General features: G+C 40.2%; 2 protein-coding genes across 4 annotated transcripts in view; one reads left to right on the top strand and one right to left on the bottom strand.

Annotated features, from left to right (window-relative positions):
• C1H1orf146 (chromosome 1 C1orf146 homolog) overlaps positions 1-25,584 on the top strand; it is a 57,895-nt gene that overhangs the window by 20,772 nt on the left and 11,539 nt on the right. For 2 of the 3 annotated variants that reach the window (XM_513558.6, XM_063816831.1), the window contains exons 1-2: positions 8,518-8,659; positions 21,974-22,078. In XM_513558.6, the coding sequence (XP_513558.1) occupies positions 22,013-22,078 (66 nt within the window). In that variant the 5' untranslated portion in view covers positions 8,518-8,659; positions 21,974-22,012. Of the gene's footprint in view, positions 1-8,517; positions 8,660-21,973; positions 22,079-25,584 lie in introns of those variants that run through there. The other variant, XM_054667784.2, reaches the window with a different exon arrangement.
• Positions 19,159-20,285, bottom strand: LOC104001691 (actin, alpha skeletal muscle-like). The gene has a single exon (XM_054667788.2). It carries the CDS (start codon positions 20,065-20,067, stop codon positions 19,609-19,611), a length of 459 nt encoding a protein of 152 aa, XP_054523763.1. The 5' UTR covers positions 20,068-20,285; the 3' UTR covers positions 19,159-19,608.

Here is a 25,584-nt window from a genome sequence, read left to right as displayed (position 1 = left end):
GCCCCTTTATCGCAGCTACTGGAGAATCTAGGGCCTCCATGGATCCCACTGGACCATGATAGTTCCCACTGTAGCACATACAATGGAGGCCATGCCAAAGGCTCATGCTTTAACACCCACTTGGAAAGGCTGAGCCAGCTGGTGGTGTCAGGAGATAAAATAGCGATTGAGGCAGGAATTATTATTGCAGGAATGGCATGAGCCTTTGATAGGGCTACTTAGGTTGGGAAGCAGAGCAAGTGCTTAGACCAGGGGGATGGGGCATCAACAGGATATGAAGAGGTGCATAAATAAGTGCAGTATACTTGAACTTAGCTTTGTGGCCATATTTATACTTTAGATTTATGTCTTCAATTAACTTGTTTTGGTGCTCACTGCCAGTTCTTTCTTTCTCTTAGTTACTGAAAAAAATAGCTTTGAATAATTATATCCTGTAATTTAGTGTGGCAGCGAAGAAGTCCAAGACTGACATTATGTTTTTGTTCTTTCTAGGTAACATATTTTATTTCCTTCTTGGATGTTTGTAAGTCATCTTCCGTAGCCTTGTAATTTAAAAACATTGTCAGGCCAAGTCTAGATGTAGGTCTTCATCGTTTATTTTGCAGGAAAAATGGTTATTCCTTTCTACCTCCATCTATGGGCTTTTTTTTTCTCATCAAGAAATGGTTCTTCCCATCACATATTTAATTTTCTTCCATTTGTTTTAGTCTCTTCGTCATGAACACCAATTATCTTTTTTTCTCTTTTTTTACCTTTATCTCAACCACCTCCCTCTGATCTTTCTCTCTTCATTCTGGAGTGCTCAAATAGTCCTCATTACTGATTCAATATTCTCCTAGAATCAAGTCTTTATTGCCAATATAGATTTTAATTCTATAGTTGCATTCTTGTATTATTTCAATCCTTCCTTATTTCATTCATAACATTGTATCGGCTTTCCATTTCAACCTCTTTCTTCTTCCACTGTATAGATGCATGTATGCAGAACATGCATAACTTTTTGAGCTCTATTGCAGATGCAAGTAGTCTCTTGAAGATTTTTTTTTTTGATCTTGCAGTAGATCATTTTTATGCTTTTCCTTTGGTTCTTTATGTGGTTATTTCCTTTCCCTTGTTCTGAGGTATTAGTTTCACAGGCTCCATGCTGGCTTTTTGTCATTGTTGTTCTTTTACTTACTTTTCCATAAATAAGAGTCTTCAAACTTAGTATTTATCAACAGATAAAATGTGTATATTTCTCTTGGTCCTGCTACTTATCCACTTGTATATATGCCAGTTCTCATGTCAATTTCCATGTCTACTAGGCATTCACCTATTGTGGTTTCCTTCTATTGGCTTTTCCCACCACATTGTCTGATCATTTGTAACTCTAAAATGATGGAACACACAAAAAACTACAGTTCCCATCTTGCACGGTTCTTAGGTTCATCCTCTCTCTGCCCCTAACTATGGTGCTATATACTGGGGCACTACATTTCTCAACATGTAGTCTGCTCCTTACTTCCTGCTCAGCTGTTTCCTTTGAGCTCTTCTCTCTATGGATGTAGAACAACAGGAGAAGGTTCATGGAGGTAGAGGGAGGAAGAGAAGAAAAGGTGATTCATACATCTCTGGCTGCCTCAAAACCACAGTGCCTACCAGGGAAAGTGATAACCACGAAGTTCCTAGCTGGTATAGACCCCCTGATCTGAGACAGGTGGCAAATAGGTAATTATGTACCTTTATCCTTTTTCAGACAGTGTCTGATTCATACGATAGAACCTGACTAGCTTTGAAGAGAAGCCTAGGTAGGCTTTTCTTTATGTAGCTCAATATGCTTTAAATTTAGGAATTTTTATTCTTAGATTTAGCTGTTTTTTAGTGCATTGAGTTTTCATCTTAGTTGTTTTTACAGTGTGACGGAGGACTGAAGAAAGTTCTTCTTGCCAAAACCAAGAATCTGTCAAAATGTCTAAACTTTCAGGAATTCACCACTGAATCATAGCTATGCCCAGTAGTTGCATTACACCAACAGCAGCTAAAGCACAAGGCATTATCATGACAGTCAGCTAAGAACCAGGGGGGGATTTAGTCAAAGAGGGTGAACGGAACCAGTGACATGGGAAAGTGCAATCTAGAAAACTAAGTATGTTTTGCTTTGATTATCTGAGCCATATACATACATATTTGAACCTATTTGAAAATAGAAAAGATTTTGAAGCCAAAAAACCAGCTTTTTTTTTTTTTTTTTTTTTTTTTTTTTTTTGAGACAGAGTCTCGCTCTGTCACCCAGGCTGGAGTGTAGTGACATGATCTCGGCTCACTGCAACCTCTGCCTCCTGGGTTCAAGCAATTCTCGTGCTCAGCCTCTTGAGTAGCTAGGACTACAGGCGTGTGCCACCACGCCCAGCTAATTTTTTATATTTTTAGTAGAGACAGGATTTCACCATGTTGGCCAGTCTGGTCACGAACTCCTGATCTCAGGTGATCCACCCGTCTCAGCCTCCCAAAGTGCTGGGATTACAAGCGTGAGCCACCGCACCCAGCCTATTTTATTATTATTATTATTTTTATTTTTAAGACAGAGTCTTGCTCTGTCATCAAGGCTGGAGTGCAGTGGCACAATCTTGACTCACTGCAACTTCTGCCTCCTGGGTTCAAGCAATTCTCCTACCTCAGCCACCCAAATATCTGGGATTACAGGTGCGCACCACCACACCTGGCTAATTTTTGTATTTTTAATAGAGATAGGGTTTCACCATGTTGTCCAGGCTGATCTCAAACTCCTGACCTCAAGTGATCCACTTGCCTCGGCCTCCCAAAATGCTGGGATTACAGGCACGAGGCACCATGCCTGGCCAAACCAGTTATTTTTAAAATAACTTATGGTTTAATTGAACTGAGCCTGTTGTTTTCAAAATAATAAGTTGTTTAAATCCAACCATTTAAAAATAAGTATTTATATACATAGTCAGGATCTAAGGATATAGTATTGTGTCCATTTCCCATATCAAAGAAAACTGGTGAAGGGCTAAATTTGAAAACAGTCACTTCTCTTTCATCAGATTTCCCCTACAATTCCCTTACTCTCTTTCTCTCTTTGTCTCTCTCTCTGTGTGTGTGTGTGTGTGTGTGTGTGTGTGTGTGTGTGTGTTTCTTTTGGACAGGTTACAACGTCAAAGTCAGAAACGTCAAGGACGAAGCAGGAAACAAAAAAAGAGATAGTGGAGTCTCAAAAGAAAATTCTTGTCAATGTTTGCAATTGACTAAAAGGGAAAAATATTGAAGTTCATTCATTATCATAGATCCATGCATTCAGACTAGGAAGATTAGAGGGCTTGCTGCTGCTTGTGAAACTGAGGCATCTCACACAGAAAACTAAGCTATTCTTAGTCTCCTAACAACTTGTCATTTTGCAACTAATGTGGAAATATGACATTGCACGGTTTATGAAATATATATTTTTTATTGATTCTACGCTTTCAAGTTGAGGTATACATTTTCAATCCAAGAATCAATAATTTATGGAGTTAATTTTTCATTATAACTTTCTTGCAGCTGTTGAATTAGGAATGTTTTGACTCTAAGCAGGAATGTAAATTGAACATATTCCTGTGCAGGAATTCTAGGGAGTAGTGAATCACGGAGTTGGGCTGTTATAGAGTTGCCAAATACATTTGTGTATTCAATTTCAATATATTTGGACTTGAATCGCATAGGCACCTTTAAAAGCACAACTCAAACAGCCTTATTTGTTCTAGTAACAGATGATTGGTAGTAATACATGAGCTCCCGAATGAAAACTTGTTAGCAAACTTAGCTGTTAAACTTTTATTTCTAGCAAATACTTCTTAGACAAACTAATTAGCTTGGACCCAGAAGACCAAAGCTTGAAATAAATTAGTTCAAGCCTAAAAGTAATAAGACTAAGAATTTTAATCAAAATAGAAGCCCCCATTGGTACTATGTATCTTATGGCTGATAACATTCAATGAAGTCTGATTATGTTATCACTAAGACATAAGCCAGAAGGGGCCTTATACATGAGGATGAACGACACTTCAATGTTTGTCTGTATTTATTAGTGCTTAATAGGTACTAGACACCATTCTGTAATAGGTGCTAAAGATTCATCAGCAAACCAAACAGACAAAAATCTCTGCTCTTGTGGACTTCACATTGTAGTGAGAAGAGAAAGGCCATGAACAATAGAAATAATAAATATGTAAATTAGATAGTACGTTAGAAGGTGAGAAGTGCTATGAAAAAAGGACAGAAGAGCCTGGGCAACGTTGTGAAACCTTGTCTCTACAAAAGATACAAAAATCAGTTGGGCATGGTGGCATGCATCTGTAGTCTCAGCTACTCAGGAGACTGAGGTAGGAGGATCATCTGAGGATGGGTGGCCCAAGGACATCACTGCACTCCAGCCTGGGTGACAGAGTGAGACCCTGTCTCAAAAACCAAAAGCATAGAGGAGACTAAGAGGGATCAGGAGTGGTTCCAATTTTATTTTTAAATTAATTTTATTATTTCATTTTATTTACTCATTTATTTTTGAGACAGAGTCTCACTCTGTTGCCCTGGCTGGAGTGCAGTGGTGTGATCTCAGCTCACTGCAAACTTTGCCTCCCAGGTTCAATCGATTCTCCTGCCTCAGCCTGCCAAGTAGCTGGGATTACAGGTGTGCACCACCACGGCCAACTAATTTTTGTATTTTTAATAGAGACGGGGTTTCACCATGTTGGCTAGGCTGGTCTTGAACTCCTGGCCTCAAGTGATCCACTCACCTCAGCTTCCTAAAGTGGTGGGATTACAGGCATGAGCCACTGTGCCTGGCATTAGGAGTGGTTCCAATTTTAAATGAGAAAGTCAAGGTGGGCTTTATTTTGAAAGATGATAGTTGAGCTAAGATTTGAAGGAGGACAGATAGTTATGAAGACATTGGGGAGAGAGAGCATGCCAGACATAAAAGCTGGTGCAAAATCCCTGAGGCAGGTGCATGCCTGACAGGTAAAAGAAGCAAGGAGGGGGCCAATGGGCCTGGAACAGAGGATGCAAGTGGGAGAGATAGTAGCAGATGAGGCCAGATGGGTAATGGGATGATATGGTTTGGCTGTGTCCCCCACCCAAATCTCATCTTGAATTGTAATTCCCATAATTCCCACGTGTCAAGAGCAGAACAGGTGGAGATCGTTGAATCATGGGGGTGGTTTCTGCCATGCTGTTCTCATGATGGTGAGTGAGTTCTCACGAGATCTGATGGTTTTATAAGGGGTTTTGCCCTTCACTCGGCACTCACTCCTTCCTGCCGCCCTGTGGGGGAGGTGCCTGCTTTTCTTTTGCCTTCTGCCATGATTGTAAGTTTCCTAAGTCCTCCCAAGCCATGTGGAACTGTGAGTCAATTAAACCTTTTTCCTTTATAAGTTCCCCTGTCTCAGGTATTGCTTCATAGAAGTGTGAGAATGGACCAATACAGGGGAATTGGACCATGTTGGCTATCATAAGGATTTTAGCTTTAATTCTGAGAGGTTTGAGAGCCATTAGATGGTGTTTGTTTGTTTGTTTGTTTTGTTTTGAGACGTAGTTTCACTCTTGTTGCCCAGGCTGGAGTGCAATGGTGCAATCTCGGCTCACCGAGACCTCCACCTCCTTGGTTCAAGCAATTCTCCTGCCTCAGCCTCCTGAGTAGCTGGGATTACAAGCATCCACCACCATGCCTGGCTAATTTTGTATTTTTAGTAGAGACAGGGTTTCTCCATGTTGGTCAGACTGGTCTTGAACTCCTGACCTCAGGTGATCCACCCGCCTCGGGCTCCCAAAGTGCTGGCATTATAAGCGTTGAGCCACTGTGCCTGGCCGGTTTTTTTTATTATTTTTTTTGAGAGCAATTATATGGTTTTAAGCAAAGGAAAGACACAATCTGACTTCTGTTTCAAAGGATTACCCTGGTTGCTATGTTGAAAAAAGACTTTAGGGGCAAGGTGAAAATGGAAACCTGTTAGGAGTCTATTGCAATAATCCAGGTGAAAGCTGATGGTGGCTCAAACCAGAAAGGTGGTCAGACTCTGGATATATTTTGAAAGTACAGGCAACAAGACTTCCTGATGGCTGAAAAGGGTATGTAAGACAGTCAAAGTATTTAAATAAAATATGTGTAATCTTTAACTGAGATAAGGAAGACTATAGATGGTGCAGCATTGGGAGGGGAAATCAGAAGTTCAGTTTTGGACATGTGAAATTTGAGATGTCTATTACTGGAAATATTAAACAGCAATTGGTTATACCAGTTTGGAGTTCAGGGGAAAGGCCAGGGCTGTAGATAGATATTTGGAATTTGTCAGCACATGGATGATATCTAACACTATGAGTTAAGGAGGACACCAAAGTAACAAATATACCCAGAGAAGAAAAGAGGTCCAAGGACTGAGCTTGCAGCACTCCAAGCAAGATTAAAAGGTTGGGTTTTGAGGAAAAACCAATAAGGATGCTGATAAATGGCCAGTGAGGCTGGAGGGAAACCATGAGAGCATGATATGGGGAAGCCAAGGAAAGAAAGTTTTTCCAGGAGGAGGGAATGATCAACTGTAACAAGTACTGCTGATTGACCAAGTAAAATTAGTATTGACAGCTGTTTGCTGGATTTACCAATGACTTTGACATGAGCAATTTCTGTGGTATGGTGGAAATGAAAAAGTCTGATTGGAATAAATTTGATAAAGAATGGGAAAAAAGGGCATTAGCAACAGAAATTATAGACAATCCTTTTGAGTTTTTCTGTAAAGAGAGCAGAGAAATGGATTGTTAGCTGGTGTGGGAGAGGAGATTAAGAGATTTTAAGATGAGAGAAATAATGGCATATTTATTTGCTATTGAGACTATTCAGTGGAGAGGAGAAAATTGAAGATTCTAAGAGTCAGGAAATAATTGGTGGATATATATATATATATATATTTTTTTTTTTTGAGACAGTTTTGCTCTGTTGTTCAGGCTGGAGTGCAGTGGTGTGATCTTGGCTCACTGCAACCTCTGCCTCCCAGGTTCAAGCAATTCTCCTGCCTCAGCCTCCCAAGTAGCTGGGACTACAGGTGTGCACCACCACACCTGGCTAATTTTTTGTATTTTTAGTAGAGATGAGGTTTTGCCATATTGGCCAGGCTGATCTTGATCTCCTGACCTTGTGATTCGCCTGCCTCAGCCTCCCAAAGGGCTGGGATTACAGGCGTGAGCCACTGCGACTGGCCGGTGGAGCTATATTCTTGGGTAAGCAAGAAGAGATGGGCTTTGTTGTCCATTTGAGGGCTGGCCTTACATAGGATTATATACAGTTCACCTACTATAGTTGGAAAGAAAGCAGAATCTGTGCATATAGATGTTGGTAGATTGGTAGGTGGACATCTGTGGAACTTCACTTCTGGATGCTTTTATTTATCTCATTTAAATAGTATTTAATATTAAATACTAAATACTATTAAAATCATAAATCTTTATGAAATATTAGCAGTAACTATTTCACTTCAGCCGAAAGTAAAGATGAGGAATAAGTTCTGGAGATTTGAAGAGAGGAGGAATTGTCTTAGTCCATTATGGCCACGACAACAAAATACCTTAGACCAGGTAATTTATAAACAATAGAGGCCAGGTGTGGTGGCTTAACAAACTGCCCAAATGAGGCAGCAAGAGTGCACCTAATTTTAATATCAGTTATACAAAATGCCAAACATACAAAATGGTTATCACAGGGAAAAACTAACAGCACATCACAAGTGTGCTCCAAAGGATTTCTCCTGGAGCACCTTTCTTTCTACAGGAATACCTGTTTTACAAAGTAAGGCACATAGTTTTGTATCCTAACCATTAGGCTCAAGGCAAGTAGTGGTCTTTGTCTTTTTACATTTTTATGATTGTGACACTTAATAAATTGCTGAGCTTCAATTAGGTCTGAACATAATGGGGTCCTAAAAAGCAAACACACAGGCCCCTGTATGTCCTTTTGACAGCTGCTCATGAAAATCTACCTTTTTCATAATTTGGATAAACTGAAGGCCACTTTGATTTTATGTTGCAAATGACAGAAATCTAAGAATTGAGCCTGAATTTTAGAAAACTGCGAAAATCAATTCCGGACAACTGAGTCTAACACGCAAAAATCTTGTTTTTTTGTTTTTTTGAGACGGAGTCTTGCCCTGTCACCCAGGCTGGAGTGCAGTGGTGCGATCTCGCTCACTGCAACCTCCGCCTCCTGGGTTCAAGCGATTCTCCTGCCCCAGCCTCTCGAGTAGCTGGGATTACAGGTGCGCGCCTCCATGCCCAGCTAATTTTTGCATTTTTAGTAGAGACGGGGTTTCACCATGTTGGTACGCTGGTCTCGAACTTCTGACCTCGTGATCCGCCCAGCTCGGCCTCCCAAAGTGCTGGGATTAGTGGCATGAGCCACCGCGGCAGGCCTACAAATCTTGTATCTTCTTAACCACTTCCGGCTTCCTGCAAACCTCGCTCTAGGGAGCCAGAAGCGCGGAAAAGGTTTGCGGGGTCTGCGATTGCGCAGAAGCCCAGCGACTGCAGAACCCTGCCCCAGGCACCCTGGGCGCTCTGCCCTACCGGCGGCGCCTCTCACTGCTCACGGAACGTTCTGGAAGTTTAGGAAACCCTGAGCGGTCTCTGAGGACCTGGTGAGCAGGTGGGTTTGCAGCGCTGGGGATGAGGCCTCGGCAGACCTGTCTCTTCGCGTTTTTCTTTCTTCGTTCTTCGCCGGCGTAGTGCTCTCTGACTTGCCGAGCTCAGAGCTTTACCTCAGGGCTTTGGCGGGTGAGGGGAGGAGATCCTGCCCACCCTATTTTCCCCTTGAGAATCGGTGTGGAAAGGGCTCCCTCGGGGTTTTCCCTGTCAGAAGTCCGTCACCCACCTGCGAGTGTAAATTTTATTTGCTTTAGGCTTTGTTGGTCACTCCGAAAAGTAAAGAATGGAAGAGACCTTGTAGGCCGGCGCCTCACTGGACCCGTGAGGAGACTGAGCAGGGAAAGTGACTTGCTGGAGATGATGGGGCAGTGTTAAACTTAAATTTGCAAACACTCCAGAGCTTGGAAAAAACAAAACAGTAGCAACAAAAGCCCAGAATACCAGGGCCTTGGAACTGGCAAAGGTTTAAGAGGCCACTGGGCCCAAGCTTTTTGTTTTTATTTTTAATTTAACTTTTATTTTAGGTTCAGGAGTCCGTGTGCAGGTGTGTTACATAGGTTAAACTCGTGTCACGGGAGTTTGTTGTCCAGATTCTGTCGTCCCCCAGGTGCCCATTAGTGACTGTCCCTCCTCCACCTTCTGGTCCCCCGGTCCCGTCTCCCGCGCCTGCCCCTCCCCTCTGTCCCTGCACGCTCAGCGTTCAGCTTCCGTTTAGAAGCTTTTTGTTTTCAGGTGAGGATGCAGCCTAACCAGAGGTGACGTGATTTGCCCAAAGCCACACAGTCCTTGCTTGGCTGCTGGTCGAGGAGCTTTTCCCCAGAAATGCTGAGAAGGCACTGCCCTAGCCCCAGGTTTCTGATTCATTCCTCACCTTTAACAGGGACTTGGGACACGACTGACCCCAACTCCTTTCTCACTTATTGTGCACGTGATTACTTTACTTCTCTTAGCTTTAGTTAAATTGTTTTTAAAACCTATGTATAAGGGTGTGAAGATTTAAATGAATATTTACATATTACTAGATTTAAATGAATATTTATGGATTACTAACTGATAGGCACAAACATACATATCCACATACATACCAGTAACTACTCCAAAAAGTTCTGGTAACCTTTGCATATATGTATTAATAGCTATGTGGGTGTATTAGTAAGTATGTGTAGGGGGGGGTTATAGAAGTTGAAGCCCTTCCCCCAACCAACTCACCATTTACTCATTCACAAATCTTTTGAGTGTCTACTGAGTGCCAGGTGCTGAGTAAGGTAAAACAGAATCAGAATGTGTCCCTGCTCTCATGGAGCTAGTTAACTTCTCATTCATTCATTCATGCAATAAATGAGGAAATTAGAGAGCAGCTGGTTTCAACTCAGCAGGAAGAACTTTCTAATTATTAAAGTTGTTGAAAAGTAGAATGAAATCACCTTGGGAGATACTAACTTACCATCACTGAAAGTGACTTTCTCTTTCTTTTTTTTTTTTTTTTTTTTTAAGACAGAGTCTCACTCTATCACCCACGCTGGAGTGCAGGGGTGGGATCTCAGGTCACTGCAACCTCCACCTCCTGGGTGTGCAGCCACACCTAAGGAATGGGGAGTTATATTCCCCACCCCCACTGTTTAATATTTTTAGAGACAGGGTCTTGCTATGTTGCCCAGGCTGGAGTACAGTTGTTATTTACAGGTGCAAACATAATGCACTGCAGCCTCAAACTCTTGGCCTTAAGCAATCCTCCTGCTTCAGTCTCCCGAGTAGCTTGAATTATAGGTGTGTGCCACTGTGCCCAGCTCCATGCTCCTGTTCTTAAGGTTGGAGTATATATACATAAATTTTTTGGAATTATTCTGCACAGATTTGTCTCTTCTCCATTTATTGGTTTGTTCAAACCTTTATATCAGTATAGACTCATGGATATTCACTTTATACTTTGGATTATAATGCTATTTTATTTTGCTCAAATTGTTCCAGCTTTAGCCATTGGGAGCTCTTTCAGTTGGTTCCTGTGCTCTTATGACATGCCCCATCAATGCCATCTGTGTGGGGTTTTTTTGTTTGTTTTTGTTTTTAAGTACTTTCTTTTTGGCACTACTCTGGACTCATCTTGTATGTTTCCTGTCCCAGTCCTAGAATCGGCCATTTCTCCAAGGAGCCCTGGTTCCTTTTTTGGAGAATGCTATTTAGAAACCAAAATCTGGGTGCTAGGTGTACTTGTTGCTAGCACCCAGGTGCTAGGGTGTCGTTTGTTTCAGGCCCTTTCAGCTAACAGAGTAAAGAAATAGATGTGTGTGTACTAATCTGGGTATATACACATACAGTCATGCATTGCTTAATGATGGAGATGTGTTCTGAGAAATGCATCATTAGGTGATTTTGTCATTGTGAGAACATCATAGAGTGTAATTACACAAACTTAGATGGTGTAGCCTACTAGACATCTAGGCTATATGGTATAGCCTATTGCTCCTGGGCTACAAATATGTATAGTATGTTAATGTACTGAATACTGTAGGCAACCTGTGTATCTAAACATATCTAAATGTAAAAAAAGTAAAAATACAGTATTATCATCTTGTGGCACCACCAGTCGTATATGAAGTCCATTGTTGACTGAACAGTTAATATGCAATGCATGACTGTATCTATAAAATATTTCTGTATGTGTTCTTCTGTATCTATATTAACAATGAGTTCATACTGTGACCGCCAATTCTAACTATGGACCATTCTAGCCTTGAGAGGTAGGATTAAAAAGAGACTTTAAACAAAAGCATGAAGAATGAAGTTTTAAAAAATGCTGTTATGAGCATTCTTGTATAAGTCTCTTAGTACAGATCACATGCATTTCTGTTGAGCATACATTTAGGAGTAGAGTTGCAGAGTTACAGGTTACGAGTATCTTCAACTTTAGTAGATAATGCCTGCCAAGAACTGTGAAAAGTCTTATCCTACTCGCAAGCTAATAAGCTAGCCTGTTACTGTTTTATAGATGCTTGCAGAATATATAAGATGCCTCAGAGACAAAGGATATTTTTAATTCATGGAAAAAGCAGGAATTAAATTAAATCATGACTTGGATAAAGAAAATGAACATATACATCATGGGATACTATGCAGCCATGAAAAGAAAGAAATCATGTCCTTTACAGCAACACGGATGCAGCTGAGGCCATTATCCTAAATAAATTAGTGCATGAACAGAAAACCAAATGCCGCATGCTCTCACTTATAAGTGGGAGCTAACCATTGAGTACATATGGACATAAAGATACAAACAATAGACAATGGGGACTACTAGAGGGGAGAGGGAGGAAGGAGGATAAGGGCTGAAAAACTACCTTTTGGGTACTGTGCTCACTACCTGGGTGACAGGATCATTTGTACCACAAACCTCAACATCACACAATATACCCATGAAACAAACCTGCACATATACCCCCTGAATCTAAAATAAAAGTTGAAATTTAAAAAGAAATCTTACCACTGAAACAACATGCTGTAAGAGCAAAGGTGGTATTTTTCTAGCTTTATAAGCAGTGCAGATTATTTTATCTAAAAGTTGAAGATATTTTTCCTTTTGGAAAATAATTGGGATGTGGTAACTTCTGGGACCTTTTTCAGTGAATATCAAAGTGTTTCAAAGAGGTTATTTTTCACTATGCATAACAAGGGATTAGTTTTGCTTTCTTTGCTTGATTTCAACTGCCTGGCATTAATTTTAGTTTCCATAGCAGCAATAGTAAGCAATTGGCATTGGAGTAGCCAGATTTGCTGCAGATACCAGAATCTCACCATAGGAAATATTTTAAGTAGCCCTGGTGTTGGACTCCTGTACTTCTCTTCTGACACAACAGAATTTGCTAATTTTAAAGTGACACACTTATCATTATTGAATATTTTTGGAGCTATTTAAAAACCTGTAAGATGGCTGGGTGTGGTGACTCACACCTGTAATCCCAGCACTTTGGGAGTCTAAGGTGGGCAGATCACCTGAGGTCAGGAGTGACCATCCTGGCCAACGTGGTGAAACCCCATCTTAACTAAAAATACAAAAAAAATCAGCCAGGCGTGGTGGCGCACACCTGTGGTCCCAGCTACTTGGGAGGCTGAGGTACGAGAACCACTTGAACCTGGGTGGCGGAGGCTGCAGTGAGCCAAGATCATGCCACTGCACTCCAGCCATAGTGACAGAGTGAGATTCCGTCTCAAAAAATAAATACAGGCATTTGTGTGCGTGTGTGTCTATATTGTATAATTTATATGCAGTATAACATATGCATGTATATATAACATATACAACATGCATGTGTATATATAATGTATATAACATGCATGTATATATAACATATATAACATATGCATGTATAACATATGTATGCTGTGATGTTTTGACACATTTATACACATGTGAAACAATTACTACAATCAATATAGTGAATATACCCATCCCAAAGGTTTCCCCCTTCCCTTCTGTAATCCCACTTTTTTTCCCATTATCCCTTCTTCGTTTTTTTTGTCGCTATAGTCTGTATTTCTTTTTTCTTTTTTCTTTTTTTTTTTGAGACGGAGTCTTGCTCTGTCGCCCAGGCTGGAGTGCAGTGGTGCGATCTTGGATCACTGCAAGCTCTGCCTCCTGGGTTCATGCCATTCTCCTGCCTCAGCCTCCCGAGTAGCTGGGACTACAGGCGCCCGCCACCACGCCCGGCTAATTTTTTGTATTTTTAGTAGAAATGGGGTTTCACCATGTTAGCCAGGATGGTCTCAATCTCCTGACCTTGTGATCCGCCCACCTCGGCCTCCCAAAGTGCTGGGATTACAGGTGTGAGCCACGGCGCCCGGCCTATCGTTTGTATTTCTTATATAAAATAAACTATACAATATGTGCTATGCTTTTGGGGGTGGGGGTTGGCATCTTTCCTTCATAATTTTTTAGAGTGACTCGGGTTATGTGTATCAATAGTTCATTCCTTTTTGTTGCTGAGTAATATGCCATTGTATGAATATATTACAATGTCCATTCACCTGTTGGGGGGCATTTGGGTTGTTTCTAGTCTTTGGTTACTACAAATAAATCATTCATGTATAAATCCTTGTATAGATGTATGCTTTCTATTTTCTTTGGTAAATTACCTAGGAGTAAAATGGCTGGATATCATGGTAAGTATATGATTAACTTTTTAAGAAAATGTCAAACTATTTTCCAAGTGCTTGTACCATATACTTTCCAATTAGTAGTGTATGAGAGTTCTAGTTCCTCACATCCTCACCAACACTTGATACTGTTAGTTTGTTAAATTTTAGCCATTATAATAGGTATGTAGTGGTATCTTGTAGCTTTAATTTGCATTTCCCTGATAATAATGTTGACTATCTTTTTATGTCCTTATTTGCCACTTATATATCTTCTTTGGTGAATAACCTGCTTAAATCTTTAATTGGGTTGTTTGGTTTTTTACTATTGAGCCTTGAGTGTCTTTTTGTTTTTGTTTTTGTTTTGTTTTGTTTTTTGAGAAAGTCTTGCTCTGTTGCCCAGGCTGGAGTGCAATGGCATGATCTCAGCTCACTGCAACCTCTGCCTTCTGGGCTCAAGCGATTCTCCTGCTTCAGCCTTCTGAGTAGCTGTGACTACAGGTACGCACCACCACGCCCGGCTAATTTTTGTATTTTTAGTAGAGATGGGTTTTCACCATGTTGGCCAGGATGGTCTCAAACTCCTAGCCTCAAGTGATCCACATGCCTCAGCCTCCCAAAGTGCTGGGATTACAGGCCTGAGCCACCATGCCGAGCCCAAGCCTTAAGGGTCTTTAAAAATATATTCGGGGTACAAGTCATTTACCAGATATTTGCTTTGCAAATATTTTCTTCCAGTCTCTAGCTTGTCTTTTTATTCCCCTTAAGAGTGTCTTTTTAAACATTTTTACAAATGTAGGTGTTACTGGTGCAGTTTTGTTGTTGTTGTTGTTGTTTTGTTTTATTTATTTATTTATTTATTTATTTATTTATTTATTTTGAGATGGAGTCTTGCTCTGTCGCCCAGGCTGGAGTGCAGTGGCGTGAACTCGGCTCACTGCAAGCTCCTCCTCCCAGGTTCACACCATTCTCCTGCCTCAGCCTCCCGAGTAGCTGGGACTACAGGCGCCCACCACCACACCCGGCTAATTTTTTGTATTTTTAGTGGAGACAGGGTGTCACTGTTAGCCAGGATGGTCTTGATCTCCTGACCTCATGATCTGCTCGCCTCAGCCTCCCAAGGTGCTGGGATTACAGGCATGAGCCACCATGCTCGGCCAGAGAGAAGTTTTTAACTTAGATTAAGTCCAATTTATCAATTTGTTTTCTTTTATGGATTGTGTTTTTGGTGTCATACTAAAAATTATTTACCTAACTCAGGGTCACAATTATTATGTCCTATTTTCCTCTAGGAGACTTACAGTTTTATGTTTTACATGTAGGCCTATGATTCATTCTGAGTTAAATTTTGGATATGGTGTATGGAATGGATCCGAGTTCATTTTCTAAAACATACTGATATTGAATTGTTCCAACACCGTTTATCGTAAAGACAGTCTAGCTCAATGTTTATCAATGTTGTTGATCTTTTCAAAGAACTGTTTTCTTTATTCTATTTTTATTCCATTGATTTCTGCTTTAATCTTTATTACTTTTTTTCCCATTGCTTTGGGTTTAATTTGTTCTTCTTTTTTTTCGTTTGAGACGGAGTCTTGCTCTGTCACCAGGCTGGCGATCTCGGCTCACTGCAACCTCTGCCTCCTGGGTTCAAGCGATTCTCCTGCCTCAGCCTCCGGAGTAGCTGGGACTACAGGCGCGTGCCACCACGCCCAGCTGATTTTTGTAGTTTTAGTGGAGACGGGGTTTCACCATGTTGGCTAGGATGGTCTCCATCTCTTGACCTCGTGATTTGCCCACCTCGGCCTCCCAAAGCTCTGGGATTACAGGCATGAGCCACCATGCCCGGCTTGTTCCTCTTTTAAGATAAGATGGAATAAGGTATTAATTTGACATCATTCTTCTTTTCCGGTTTAGCCTCTTTTTTTTTTTTTTTTTTTTTCTTGAGACAGGGTCTCACTCTGTCACCCAGTCTAGCTAGTGTGCAGTGGAGCAGTCATCTCAACCTTCCCAGGCTCAGGTGATCCTCCCTCCTCAGCCTCCCAAGTAGCTGGGACTAGAGTTGTGTGCCACCATACCCAGCTAATTTTTGTACTTTTTTGTAGAGATGGGGTTTTGCCCTGTTGCCCAAGTTGGGTACAAACTCCTGGGCTCCAGCAGTACACTGGCCTTGGCTCCCCAAAGTGTTGGGATTACAGGCGTGAGCCACTGCACTCGGCCTAATTTAGTCTTTTAAAGCTATGTGTTTCCCTCTAAGTACTCCTTTAGTTACATTTCATAAATTTTTATGTTTTATGTTTGTTTTCACTCATTTCAAAATATTGCCTAACATCCATTATGATTTATTCTTTGATCTATGGGTTACTTAGAAGTATGTGTTTGATTTCCAAGTATTCGTGGCTTTCCCTCAAATTTTTTATTTATATTGATTTTTAATTTAATTCTATTGTGGTTTGTATGACTTTTGTTTCATGTATTTTGGAGCTCTGTTAGATGAATATATAATATATAAGGAATGTATGTATCAGGATATACATTGTTATATATTCCTGATATATTGACCTTTTTATCATTATAATACATCCCTCTTTGTCTCAGTTGATATTTATCTTAAAGTCTATTTTGTTTTTTTTATCAGTATAGCCACTCCAGCTCTCTTACGGTTACTGTTTGCATGATATATCTTTTTCCATTCTTTTACTTTCAACCTATTTGTATCCTTGAATCTAAAGACAACATATAGTTGGATTTTGGTTTGACTGTAAAATCTTATCCATTCACATTTTAATGTAATTACTCAGTTTTGCTGACTGCTATTTAAAAAATTTTTAAATTGAGATATAAGTCATGTGACATTAAATACATTTTAAAATGTACAAGTCAGTGATTTTTAGTACATCCACTGTGAGGTACAACCGTCACCACTATTAAGTCTGCCATTTTGCTATTTAGTTTCTAAATGTCTCATGTCTTTTTTGTTCCTCTGTTCCTTCTTTACTACCTCTTTCGTGTTATATGAATATTTTGTAGTATACCACTTTGATTCCTTTGACTTCTAAATTTTTTTTGTTATTTTCTTAGTACTTTCTCTGGATACTATAATATGCATCTTAATTATTTCAGATTAACGCTAATTTAATTCTGGAAAAATAGAGAAACTTTGCACCAATATAGCTCCATTTCCTCCCGATATACTCACATGCATACATGCACGCATGCACACACACACACACGTACACACACACACACTTGACCCAATAATATAATTACTGCTTTATATATTCATCTTTTAGAGAAATTAAGAGAACTGAGGAAAATACATATTTATTTAGTCTTACATTTATGCATCTATTTACCACTTATGGTTCTCTTCATTCTTAACATGGATGCAAGTTAACATACGGTAGCAACTTTCTTTTGGTTAATGGTTGTGTGGTATATGTTTTCCCATCCTTTTACTTTCACCCTTTTTATATCTTAGTAGTTAAAGTGTTTTTATTGTAAGCAGCATATGGTTTTTCCCTTGTCATTTGGGGCAGTCTTTTCTTTCAGTTGTAGAATTTAGTCTTATATGTAGATACTGATGTATTTGGGTTTAGTATGCCATGTCACTATTCGTTTTCTATTTGTCCCTCAAGTTATATGTTCTTTTTTCTCTCTCTAGCCTGCTTTTGGACTTATGAAGTGTTTTTGTTTGTTTGTTTGCTTTAAATCTGTTTTTCTCTATTACCTTGTTGAGTTTTTTAAACCATAATTTGCTGATTAACTCAGAAATTACAAAATGCATGATTGACTTATCAAATTCCACTATAAGTGAGTACTTCTACCACTTCAAGGACCTAAAGCACCTTAGGTACAGTTACCATCATTTCTCCTTTTTTTGCTATTGTTGTATATTTTAATTGAACATCTATTTTAAACTTCCTTATATATTATTGTTCTTATTTGTAGTCATTCTTGATTTAGAGTTACCCACATATTTACATTTCTCCTTTCCATTAGTCTTCATTTATTCTGGCATCTTTGTGCTTCCATGTGGGATCATTTGGCTTGTGCCTAAAGAACTTCTCCTGGTATTTGGCTGGGTGTGGTGGCTCAAGCCTGTAATTCCAGCACTTTGGGAGGCCGAGGCGGGCGGATCACGAAGTCAGGAGTTTGAGACCATCCTGGCCAACATGGTGAAACCCTGTCTCTACTAAAAATACAAAAAAATTAGCCAGGCGTGGTGGCGCCTGTAGTCCCAGCTACTCAGGAGGCTGAGGCAGGAGAATGGCGTGAACCCGGGAGGCGGAGGTTGCAGTGAGCCGAGATCACGCCACTGCACTCCAGCCTGGGTGACAGAGCGAGACTCCATCTCAAAAAAAATAAAAATAAAGAACTTCTCCTGGTATCTCCTTTAAGTGTGGGTCTACTGATGATGAAGTCTCTGGTTTTATTTTTGTCATAAAATTTTTCTTTATTTCTCCCTCATTTTAAAAACATATTAATCTCAGCTATGATATCCTATGTTGGCAATTATTTCCTTTCACTACTTAAAAGCTATTATTCAGTTGCCTCCTAGCTACCATGTTTTTATTGAGAAGTCAGTTTTCAGTTTATTGTTTCCCTTTAAAAATAATACACCTTTTTTCACTAGCTCCTTTGGAGATTTTTTTTTTTTTTGGTTTTACTTTGTTAATCTGTTGCTTAGTTTAATCTGTTCAGATTTATTATTGCTCTTGAACCTACAACTTGATGTCTTTAGTCAATTTTGGAAAATTGACTTGGCCATTCTATTTTTATGTATTGGTCCTGCTCCGTTCTCTTTTCTCTTTCTCAGACTTCAGATATCTCTCTGTTAGACCATTTCACAAGCCTAATAATGCCTTGTATGTGTATTATGCTTTTCTCTGTGTTCTTTATCCTTTTGCTTAACCTACCTCAGTCTGGATATTTTCCTCTGACCTATATTCCACACTTGTGTTTAACCTGCTCTTTAACCTGTCCATTGAATTGTTTCCAATTTTGATATTTTTTCATTTCCAGAATTTCCATTTTATTTACTTTTACAGTTTCAAATTTTCTGCCAAAATGTTCCAATTGTCATATACTGCTTTGAACAGATTAATCATTTATAGTCTGGATATGACAATGCCAGTATTTCAGTCTCCCCTTGGTCTCTTCATTACAGTCAGCTTTTTCCTCTTGGTTTTCAGTCTGTTCTTAACTCTTTGTATGCCTGGGTATTTTTTTATTGTGTGCTGGATGTTATGATTGCAAAATTATAACACTAATTTGTAACCTAAGGCTCTGGATAATATCTTCCTCCATAGGGGATTTACTTTTGCTGCTGGCGGAGAGTTTTTCTAGATACAGCTGTGACTCTCCAGATTGTCTGATTGAAAGGACAGAAACAACTGGTTCAGGAGCCCTTGCCAGCCTCTAGAGAAATCCCAGAACACTCAGCCCTGACACATTAATACCCTGCACAGATCGGAGACTGCTGGCCACGCAGACTCACCAAGCCACAGACTTGTCTTCCGCAAGCATGTTCTTACCTCAGCCACGAAGTGACCAAGCCACATGTACTAAGGGTTGAAATCAAAGATATGTACAGGGTATTAAACAAATACCAAGGGGAACAGTTAACTTGAATACAAGGTCAAAATCAGCAACGAGTTCTATGATCCAGTGCTGATATCAGATACTAGCTTCAAGGACAATTTCTTTTCGAAGGCTTATTCCAGATTTGTGAGGCTAGCATGAGATGTATGCATTTGCCAGGGACAAATTTTTACTTCTGAATTAACCCATGCAGCAAAAGCTATGCATCTGCTCACAGTCTATTTAGAAGCATTTGTGGTGAACAGTGGAGGAGTCCAACTTGTCATACTCCTGCTTGCTAGTGCACATCTGCTGGAAGGTGGACATTGAGGCCAGGATGGAGCCGCCGATCCACACCGAGTACTTTCGCTCTCGGGGTGCAATGATCTTGATCTTCATGGTGCTAGGTGCCAGGGCAGTGATTGCCTTCTGCATCCTGCTGGTGATGTCTGGGTACATGGTGGTGCCGCTGGACAGCACTGTGTTGGCGTACAGGTCTTTGGAGATGTCCACATCACACTTCATGATGCAGTTGAAGGTGGTCTTGTGGGTGCCACAGGATTCCATGCCCAGGAAGGAAGGCTGGAACAGCACCTCCGGACACCGGAACCGTTCGTTGCTGATGGTGATGACCTGGCTGTCGGGCAGCTTGTAGCTCTTCTCCAGCTTTTTGTCATCAGCTGTAGCTGTTCTTTGTACCATCTTCTTTCTGTGAGCTGTACCCTTGCCCCCATTCTGGACCTGATCCGGAAGTTTGGCTAACTTTTCTTGATTTGTGCTGTTGGTTAATCTGAAGCAGAGAAGGTCTTCCAACTCCAGTGTGCAGCAAGAACAAGATGGCTGCCCAGGAAGATTTCTTAAATAAGAAACAAAACCTACTAACCATAAATGAAAAGATTGATAAATTTGACTACATTGGAAATAATAATTTGTGTGTATCAAGAATTACCCTAAAGAAGGGGGGGTGGCACAGAAGACAAGTCACAAACAGGTAGAAAATACATAGCCAACAAAGGACTGATATCTATAATATATAAAGAAATCCTACAAATGTATAAGAAAAAGAAAAAACTAATAGGAAAATGGGCAAAAGACATAAGTGGAGATATGACTTTAGGGTTTTCAGTCTCAATGAAATTAGAAAATTAGCAAATTTAGAGCTCAGTGAGATTCCATTTCATGCTACTAAGTTTATGGTAATTTTCTTTCTTCTCATACGTATACTATAAACTTTAGCACGCTGAACTTAAATGCAATTTTATTTTACTGTATACCTGGTTGCCACTGTATGGTGCATTGTTGTTGTTGTTCTGCAGAATATTCTCCCTTCTCTTAGTGCAGTGGTTCTTAAAGTGTGGTCCCCAGACCAGTATCATCAGCATCACCTGTGTACCTCTTAGAACTGCCGATATTGGCCAGGTGCAGTGGCTCACGCTTGTAATCCTAACACTTTAGGAGGTTGAGGTGGGAGGGTCGCTTGAAGCCAGAGTTCAAGACTGGTTTGGCCAACATAGGGAGACCTACCCCCGATCTCCACAATAAGTTAAAAAAAAAAAATTGGCCAGGCGCGATGGCTCATGCCTGTAATCCCAGCACTTTGGGAGGCCGAGGCGGGTGGATCACAAGGTCAGGAGATTGAGACCATCCTGGCTAAACGGTGAAACCCCATCTCTACTAAAAATACAAAAAAAGATTAGCTGGGTGTGGTGGGAGGGCGCCTGTGTTTCCAGCTACTTGGGAGGCTGAGGCAGGAGAATGGCATGAACCTGGGAAGCGGAGCTTGCAGTGAGCCGAGATTGCACCACTGCACTCCAGCCTGGGCAACAGAGCAAGATTCCGTCTCAAAAAAAAAAAATTAGCCAGGCATGGTGGTGCATACCTGTAGTCCTAGCTACTTGGGAAGCTGAGGCAGGAGGATTGCTTGAGCCTAGGAGTTTGAGGCTAGGATCGCACCCCTGTACTCCAGCCTGTGGGTAAAAGAGTGAGACCCTCTTTAAAAAAAAATGCAAATATTCAGGTCCTACCTCACATATTCCCTATGTGAGATATATAGTATTTCCCTCCATAGTAGAAGACAGGTTTGCTTACAAAAGATTCAGGTTTCCTAAGCTCTGGGTTTCTTTCCTATAATACAACCCACTGTGTGTGCAGATGTCACCTGGCCTTTGTCCCATCACCCTGTGGGAATTGGGCTTGAGGAACTAGTGTAAGAAAATAATGATGCTGTGGCTATACTGCTATTGCTCTGAGTGAAAAACTGTCCTTTGTCTCTGAGTCTGTCTTTTATCTGTATAGGTGAAACTCTGGCAGGCTAACTTTTTAGCTTGCAGGTAGGATAAAAACCTCAGACCTTGCATGTTCTTGATGCAAGTCCTCATTCTTTAAAGTTAGTGTGCTGAAATGGGAATCATTGCTTTTGATACTTGTTAATGGGAAGCATAGTATTGAATAGGCTAAATGTATAACAAGACAGATACTTTTTCTGTTGTCAAATTTTGATGTTCAAATATTCTTTAAAATGTCTCCAATACCCTAGTTTTATTTCCATCTTTAATTTACTCATTCATCAGATATTTCTTTGCATTCTTTGTGTTCTTAATTTTCTCAGATTGTTGCACCATTAGAAGCTAGGTTGATCCACAGACAGATGGCTGAAAGTGGAAAAGAAAAAATAAAATGGACAACCACCATTATTATTAGCTCATCTCTTAAGGTAAAGGGGCATTTGGGCCACTGATCTTTAACTTAAAAAAATTAAAAGAAGCTTTCGTATAGAACAGTATTTTAAAAGGTTCTTAGCTTAATTATCCACAATTAATTGTGGGGAGCAGGAAGTGCATAAGCTAAATGTATTTTAAAGATAAATTAATAGACTTTTTCCATTCATTTTCAACATCCGACTTCCTTAATTCTTTGAAGGTTGGAGATTTTCTAAAGTTTTTTTTTTTTTCCCTTCTGTAAGCACTCTAATGGAGATGTTAAGGAATTCCGGAAACAGTAAAGATATGCAAATATATATTAGTTAAGGCTTTCTGAGAGCTAAAGAACCAGAAACTGATATCCTAGCCTTGGCAGCACTGGAATGAGACTGTCTCCTTATGGTTTGGAGAGGGAGAGATGGAAAGCTGAATGCCTGAGAGCAGGTGGTCAGCTCACAACCGTTTTAAACTCCTCAGCTCACAAGACTTCTCCATTGCCCTGATATTTATCTTATGGACACCAGCTGATGTCTGGAGTGAAGGGGCAAGAAATGATTGTTCCATAGTAACGTGTGGTTTTATGCTTTTTGCTGTATTTTGTTTTATACTTTGTCGTGAGTCCATTTTCATAAATTATATATATATTTTTTATTATTATACTTTAAGTTTTAGGGTACATGTGCACAGTGTGCAGGTTAGTTACATATGTATATATGTGACATGCTGGTGTGCTGCACCCACTAACTCGTCATCTAGCATTAGGTATATCTCCCAATGCTATCTGTCCCCCCTCCCCCCACCCCACAACAGTCCCCAGAGTGTGATGTTCCCCTTCCTGTGTCCATGTGTTCTCATTGTTCAATTTCCACCTATGAGTGAGAACATGCGGTGTTTGGTTTTTTGTCCTTGTGATAGTTTGCTGAGAATGATGGTTTCCACCTTCATCCATGTCCCTACAAAGGACATGAACTCATCATTTTTTGTGGCTGCATAGTATTCCATGGTGTATATATGCCACATTTTCTTAATCCAGTTTATCCTTGTTGGACATTTGGGTTGGTTGCAAGTCTTTGCTATTGTGAATAGTGCCGCAGTGTACATGTGTCTTTATAGCAGCATGATTTATAGTCCTTTGGGTATATACCCAGTAATGGGATGGCTGGGTCAAATGGTATTTCTAGTTCTAGATCCCTGAGGAATCACCACACTGACTTCCACAATGGTTGAACTAGTTTACATTCCCACCAACAGTGTAAAAGTGTTCCTATTTCTCCACATCCTCTCCAGCACCTGTTGTTTCCTGTCTTTTTAATGATTGCCATTCTAACTGGTGTGAGATGATATCTCATTGTGGTTTTGATTTGCATTTCTCTGATGGCCAGTGATGGTGAGCATTTTTTCATGTGTTTTTTGGCTGCATAAATGTCTTCTTTTGGGAAGTGTCTGTTCATGTCCTTTGCCCACTTTTTGATGGGGTTGTTTGTTTTTTTCTTGTAAATTTGTTTGAGTTCATTGTAGATTCTGGATATTAGCCCTTTGTCAGATGGGTAGGTTGCGAAAATTTTCTCCCATTTTGTGGGTTGCCTGTTCACTCTGATGGTAGTTTCTTTTACTGTGCAGAAGCTCTTTAGTTTAATTAGATCCCATTTGTCAATTTTGGCTTTTGTTGCCATTGCTTTTGGTATTTTAGACATGAAGTCCTTGCCCATGCCTATGTCCTGAATGGTATTGCCTAGGTTTTCTTCTAGGGTTTTTATGGTTTTAGGTCTAACGTTTAAGTCTTTAATCCATCTTGAATTGATTTTTGTATAAGGTATAAGGAAGGGGTCCAGTTTCAGCTTTCTACATATGGCTAGCCAGTTTTCCCAGCACCATTTATTAAATAGGGAATTATTTCCCCATTGCTTGTTTTTCTCAGGTTTGTCAAAGATCAGATAGTTGTAGATATGCGGCGTTATTTCTGAGGGCTCTGTTCTGTTCCGTTGATCTATATCTCTGTTTTGGTACCAGTACCATGCTGTTTTGGTTACTGTAGCCTTGTAGTATAGTTTGAAGTCAGGTAGTGTGATGCCTCCAGCTTTGTTCTTTTGGCTTAGGATTGACTTGGCAGTGAGGGCTCTTTTTTGGTTCCATATGAACTTTAAAGTAGTTTTTTCCAATTCTGTGAAGAAAGTCATTGGTAGCTTGATGGGGATGGCATTGAATCTATAAATTACCTTGGGCAGTATGGCCATTTTCCCGATATTGATTCTTCCTACCCATGAGCATGGAATGTTCTTCCATTTGTTTGTATCCTCTTTTATTTCATTGAGCAGTGGTTTGTAGTTCTCCTTGAAGAGGTCCTTCACATCCCTTGTAAGGTGGATTCCTAGGTATTTTATTCTCTTTGTAGCAATTGTGAATGGGAGTTCGCTCATGATTTGGCTCTCTGTTTGTCTGTTATTGGTGTGTAAGAATGCCTGTGATTTTTGTACATTGATTTTGTATCCTGAGACTTTGCTGAAGTTGCTTATCAGCTTAAGGAGATTTTGGGCTGAGACGATGGGGTTTTCTAGATATACAATTATGTCATCTGCAAACAGGGACAATTTGACTTCCTCTTTTCCTAATTGAATACCCTTTATTTGCTTCTCCTGCCTAATTGCCCTGGCCAGAACTTCCAACACTATGTTGAATAGGAGTGGTGAGAGAGGGCATCCCTGTCTTGTGCCAGTTTTCAAAGGGAATGCTTCCAGTTTTTGCCCACTGAGTATGATATTGGCTGTGGGTTTGTCATAGATAGCTGTTATTATTTTGAGATATGTCCCATCAATACCTAATTTATTGAGAGTTTTTAGCATGAAGGGTTGTTGAATTTTGTCAAAGGCCTTTTCTGCATCTTTTGAGATAATCATGTGGTTTTTGTCTTTGGTTCTGTTTATATGCTGGATTACATTTATTGATTTGCGTATATTGAACCAGCCTTGCATCCCAGAGATGAAGCCCACTTGATCATGGTGGATAAGCTTTTTGATGTGCTGCTGGATTTGGTTTGCCAGTATTTTATTGAGGATTTTTGCATCAATGTTCATCAAGGATATTGGTCTAAAATTCTCTTTTTTTGTTGTGTCTCTGCCAGGCTTTGGTATCAGGATGATGCTGGCCTCATAAAATGAGTTAGGGAGGATTCCCTCTTTTTCTATTGATTGGAATAGTTTCAGAAGGAATGGTACCATCTCCTCCTTGTACCTCTGGTAGAATTCGGCTGTGAATCCATCTGGTCCTGGACTCTTTTTGGTTGGTAAGCTATGGATTATTGTCACAATTTCAGCTCCTGTTATTGGTCTATTCAGAGATTCAACTTCTTCCTGGTTTAGTCTTGGGAGAGTGTATGTGTCGAGGAATTTATCCATTTATTCTAGATTTTCTAGTTTATTTGCATAGAGGTGTTTGTAGTATTCTCTGATGGTAGTTTGTATTTCTGTGGGATCAGTGGTGATATCCCCTTTATCATTTTTTATTGTGTCTATTTGATTCTTCT

Source organism: Pan troglodytes, chromosome 1 (genome assembly GCF_028858775.2).
Source record: "Pan troglodytes isolate AG18354 chromosome 1, NHGRI_mPanTro3-v2.0_pri, whole genome shotgun sequence".
NCBI lineage: Eukaryota > Metazoa > Chordata > Mammalia > Primates > Hominidae > Pan > Pan troglodytes.
The sequence above is the reverse complement of the archived record's forward strand: the minus strand, read 5'-3'. Positions and strand labels throughout refer to the sequence as shown.

Bases quoted from the DNA above. Each gene is read 5' to 3' on its own strand.
- LOC104001691 (XM_054667788.2), bottom strand. From the start codon at position 20,067: ATGGTACAAAGAACAGCTACAGCTGATGACAAAAAGCTGGAGAAGAGC.